The 5176-nt window shown below is 40.6% G+C and overlaps 1 protein-coding gene across 10 annotated transcripts in view; it reads right to left on the bottom strand.

The window, feature by feature from the left end:
- Nucleotides 1–415: 415 nt before the first annotated feature.
- Nucleotides 416–5176, bottom strand: part of PDE8B (phosphodiesterase 8B) — an 83925-nt gene continuing 79164 nt past the window's right edge. For all 10 annotated transcript variants that reach the window (XM_050912525.1, XM_050912526.1, XM_050912532.1 and 7 more), the window contains 3 exons: nucleotides 4086–4253; nucleotides 2371–2500; nucleotides 416–1847 (listed from right to left, as the gene is read on the bottom strand). In XM_050912525.1, coding sequence (XP_050768482.1) covers nucleotides 1735–1847; nucleotides 2371–2500; nucleotides 4086–4253 — 411 coding nt within the window. In that variant the 3' untranslated portion in view covers nucleotides 416–1734. The remainder of the gene's footprint in view (nucleotides 1848–2370; nucleotides 2501–4085; nucleotides 4254–5176) is intronic.

Raw genomic sequence — 5176 nt, 5'->3', positions numbered from 1 at the left:
GCAAACAGTTTACAGTATAAAAACCAGAGGTTCAACTTATCTGAATAAAAATCTATTGAAGAATGTTGCAAGAGATGATAATAAGAAAGAATTAATAAACATACTTCACCAAAAACACCATTCTTCAAATATACACAATGCAGCATTTTAATACACAGCAACCTGCCTTAGCTATGACAAAAGTAAGGTTCTATTACAATTCTAACAAAAATATAGCTTATATACATTTCTCTGCACATACATTTTTATCAATGTTTCTTTTTGTTTCAGAACTTGGTACAAAACATACAAAAAAGGTTGGCACATTATGTAAGCTACCTGCAGTAAACAACAATCATTGTCACTTTTCTTCCACAGCAATCTAAACTGTTTGTTGTTTTTTTTTTTTTTTTTTTTTTTCCTTTACTGGGTTCAATTCTCGATTACAGTATCGGGGAGGTAAAGAGTATGTCTCAAGACCTTTCCTTTTAATGAGTAGTGGACTGCTTCTTCAACTGCAGCCACAGCTTTGACACTCTTGCCTGCAGCCTGGAGTGCACAGTGTTAAAAATCAGCAGTTCTGCTAGTATTTATTAACAGAATAGTCTAAAATTTGAACTCATGTTCATGTTCTGCATGTGATTAAAATGAGGTGTACAAAAATACACATTTGTGCTTTGGAAGCTTTAGCATAAATTTCATATCTTAGAACTAATGAAAAATTATGTTTGATTTCTGACTTATTTACATCTTTTGAAATACTTTTTACATCACAAAACAAACCAGCATTTTATTAGGAGGGAAAAAGCAGTACAAATTATAATGCTGTTACAAATTATAACCTGGAAACTTTTAAAAAAGTGACAGGTTCATCCCAGAAGTAAGTAAGTAGCACATTATATGGACATATCATAAAATTTAGATCAGCTTAATAAAATTGACGACCATGTGTACAAACACCACTTTATAAAAAGGGATGTCGATCAAGTACCACAACGGTTTTTGTGTAAAATTTGATTAAACGTTGCATGGTGACATCTCTAAGATGGCAGAGAAACCTGTGAATGGCACCAATTATACAGGATGTGCTTACTTTCCTCCATTATATGACCAATTTTAAGGGAATTTGACTCCTACCACGATTTTTATATGGAAAAGAAAGAAGAGAGAACAGGTGCTGCTGAGAGAGACTCTCTAATAAGAAGGCTGTTTTAAATGGTGCAGGGTTTGTTTTTTACTGTATCCAATTTATTGAGGCTTACTTGTTCTATGGTGCGTGTTCTCTTTAGAACTATGGTTCAGAGAGCTGAAGGACATCAGCAGAATTGGAGCAAATTTATGCTAGATAAGTGGGAAGGTTTTATGCTTATTTGTCAACCTATTCTTACTCTACTGGTGACTAGATTACCCCTCTGTCTGAGAAACAGTTGTGAGAAGTGTTAGTGAATACAGTTGTATCAATTACAAGATTTGACAAATGCATGTTCAGTGTTAGAAATTAGTTTCAGAAGTACATTTTCTGCCACAAAATGTTATTTCCAAAGAGCACTTACTCATCTGTGGATTATGTAGCCGTTTTGAAAACATTTTTCTGTAGGATTCAGAGAAGCTTGAAAGTGATGAATAAAAGATTTCCTTCTTGCCACGCAGTCTTAATTTCACTGGAAAGGAAACACCATCCCTCTTGTAGCCAAGTCAGTCAGTGATTCACAGTGAAACTGGTAGATCAAGAGGTCTGTTTTTCTGGCCTTACTGTCAGTTGTTTTCTGATGGGAGCCTGAGACTCTTGCACTTCAACTCATCCAGTGTTTTCCAGTGTTTGTAGTTATTAGCCAAGTGTTGCATCAAAACAGGCAGATGTGCGAATGCTGAAATGAACAGGAGGAACTGTTGTGCTATGTATACAGAATATGCAGAAGAACAGCCCCACCTTGTCTGAAATTGGCATTTTCCTACTCTCTTGTTCCTTCAGCTGTAAGCTAATGCTAAAAGGGGAAAGATTTTTCAGTCTGTTTCTTTTTGAAGCAAATCCCTGTCTTAAAGTATGATAACTATTAAATTCTACTAGCACGCAACCACTGTGATCTGTTTCTGCTGCTCAGAAGAAATACATTGCTGAAGGAAAAAAAAGACCTAGATGAAGAAAAGCTTAGTTTTAAGCCGTTACTCCTTCCTTCTTTACATAGATTGTCTGGTAAGTGCTCAGCTTTCATAAAGCTGGTCTTGTGTGCAGTGAAACGCGCTTCAGCATTGCTTAGATCCCATGCTGTACTGCTTATATATGGGTACTGCCCCTGAAAAAAATGGACTCATGGCCAGCTTGAGATTATTCATTTGAGCCTGTAGAAATCTCTGCCTCAGAGCAAGGAAGAAAAAAGCAGAAGTACTTACCATCCCACGCATCGAACATGTCTGTTATAAAATAATCAATGAAGGAAATTTGAGACTTGGGGATGCTGCAGGTGTTTCTGTCAAATACCGGCATTACAACAGGCAGACCCTGTCTCTTCTCTTCATCAGTCTAAGAAAACAGAACTCCAGTTAGCCCCTAGAGCTTTGCTGGCTTTCATGCTGGAGTAGCAAAGGCCAGGGGATTAGATGAATTGCAGTAGGAGATTTGAGACAAACCTTAGAACCCCTGAGGGGAACTGCCTTAGTTTCATGTCCTTTGTTTCGTCTGGAACAGGGACTGAAATCAACATCTCTTCCCGTTCACAAGTACTCTATGACTGTAGTGCTGTGATAGCTCTTAGCTCCGGCGAGAGAGAACGCTCTAACCTGGTGATTAGGGAACACCAGCTAAAAATGGAAAATGGGGTTGCAGAGTCCTTTAGCAGAGGACGGGTTTGATCTCTCCTTTTTTCCACATTTCTAGTGGCTGTTTCAAACCATTTGTCTTTCAAGTAAGCGGGATGTTGCTGTCGCTACTTTCTCTGCTTGTATCGGGTTGCAACATGAGTAGAAGTAAGGGTATGCCCTTTAATGCTGTGTCCACAACTGGAAGAGGGCTGGTTTTATTGCACTCAGTATGATGGAGGAGTCAATCACCTCAACAGTCTTAGAATTTAATTACAAAAAACCATTTTAAGTAGTGTAGGCAGCACCTAATGCTGGAATTGGCAGCTGAGCAGCCCCCGAAATTACCAGATGAGGTGAATGAAGAGCAAAACAGTTCTCAGCACCTCACATTGCTGCAAGTAGGCTAGTGCCTTAGACTGGCAATTTAAAGCTAGCTCATGATACCTTGACTGCTAGGGAGATACAGCATAAGTGATCCTTGATCTTACCTAGGAAGTGATGGAATTTATTCACTATGACTAAAATGAAATTCAGACATGTCCCAGGCGCTAACTACAATTTTCTTTCAGTAATAACTATGACATGTATGATCTGAGTTTGGATGGTAGGCATGCCCATTTTTCTGTCTCTCCTTTCATAGCTGCTGATTCCGCACCATTAGTGGCAAATAAAAGCTAAGAATCTATCGGTTGTTCAAATAAAGGACTAGAAGAGTGTTTCACTTTCAGGAAGCTGGTGCATTTGTGTTAGAAAAACTGAGTATTAAGAAAGGAATTGAGCTTCCAGTTGTGTCCAGAGAGATCCCATGTGGTAAGTATTTACACTGGCCACATGCCTGCAGTACTGGCCTGCCACATCGTCTGCCTACCATGACAATAGGTCAGGTGCCGTCTTTTAGAAGAGAAAGGGCCAGCCCGATGATTCAGTTCAGGGCTTCATCAGGCATGGATCTTCATGCTCTCTTCAGGGAAGGTATTGGGACTAGAAGCTAGAATGGTGACAGTCTTCAATTTCAGCCAATTAAATGGACTAAGGCTAATCAGATAATTTTGTTTTGGCCAGATGGAGGAGGTTGCAAGTGTAAAACCTCCTTTCCACCATTCTGTACCGCAAGCTTCATGGTAAGCAAACTAGCTAACTTTGACTGGAGTGAATTCTTCTGCATGAAATTGAGGGGCCGCTTCTGACTGGGGACAAAAAGCGTACATCTGGACTCTGTGGTGATGCCAGGCAGACCCCGTGTGGAACAGCAGACCAGCCCATGCGCACTTTCTTACATAACACCCAAATTATAAAAATACACGTACCTGTGCAAAATACTCCTCTGAAATCCTCCCTGCCCATTCGATACATAGCTCTAGGGGGCGACATGGATTTGCTACATCTGCACATTTAATCATCATGCGCTTGATCAGTGTCTGGTTATCTGGAAAATTCTTTATATTGGCTGTACATTCACAGTCACTGCCTTCACTCTGTAAAAAAGAGTTGGTTACAGGGGCCAGTGGCCAGCATCCCTGCTAGCAGGAGTGAGGGCATTGTTATCAGCTCTATTGCACTCAGGCAGTAAGTGGAAAACCAGCCTGACGCCTTCTAATTTCATGCACAGCACCAGGTATGTGGAGGAGAAAGTGATGTCTCAGAACTGCAGGCTTGCTAAGTAACTAATGATAGCCCCATTACTTATGACAGTTGTGGAGATTCTCAGAATTAATAGCAAAGTTTGTGAAATAAAGGAGTCACAGGCTCTTTATCAGGTAAGGTGAGTTACCCTTCTCTGCATCCCAGCCTTGCCCTCTTGGAACAGGACCAGGATAGGGGATGCATCCACCAACTGCAAGCTGATAAACCATCCTCACTGCTGAGTGTTTAAATTTGGGGGTGGTGATGGTAGGGGGCTGCTTCATTTAGAGGAGTTTCTAGAGTTCTGTTTTCATTCCTAGATGAGAAAACTGAGGCAGGCACAGGGGGGTAAACCAACTTGCACAAGTGACTGTTTCTTTTACAGGCAGAAAAGCAGGTCTGTGCCATTCAGTTCCAGTATGTTTGCAAATTCAGTTCCAGTATGTTTGCAAATAAAACTGCCTTCTTTGTGCCAGATTTTGAACCCTCGGCCTGGAATACTTTTTGGTCTTAGTTACCAGCTAGGATGAAGTCTCATGTAATCTGTGAGATTAACAGTAGGAAAATGCAGGAGTGGCAGACTGACTGCAGAAAGTCTCTGCTTGCTAGGCAGTAAAATACCCAGTTGCTTATTGGCCGCTCTGGAGAGCGGGTGGAGGGGACAGAGTAGTTGTTACAAGTCTGCTGTGGCATTGTCTTCTGCGTCTTGAACAGTTTAGAAGGGCACAGGTATATTATATTCCTTATTGAGTAATAAAAAGTCTCCACCTCAGCT

This window comes from Gymnogyps californianus, chromosome Z (assembly GCF_018139145.2).
Source record: "Gymnogyps californianus isolate 813 chromosome Z, ASM1813914v2, whole genome shotgun sequence".
NCBI lineage: Eukaryota > Metazoa > Chordata > Aves > Accipitriformes > Cathartidae > Gymnogyps > Gymnogyps californianus.
The sequence above is the reverse complement of the archived record's forward strand: the minus strand, read 5'-3'. Positions and strand labels throughout refer to the sequence as shown.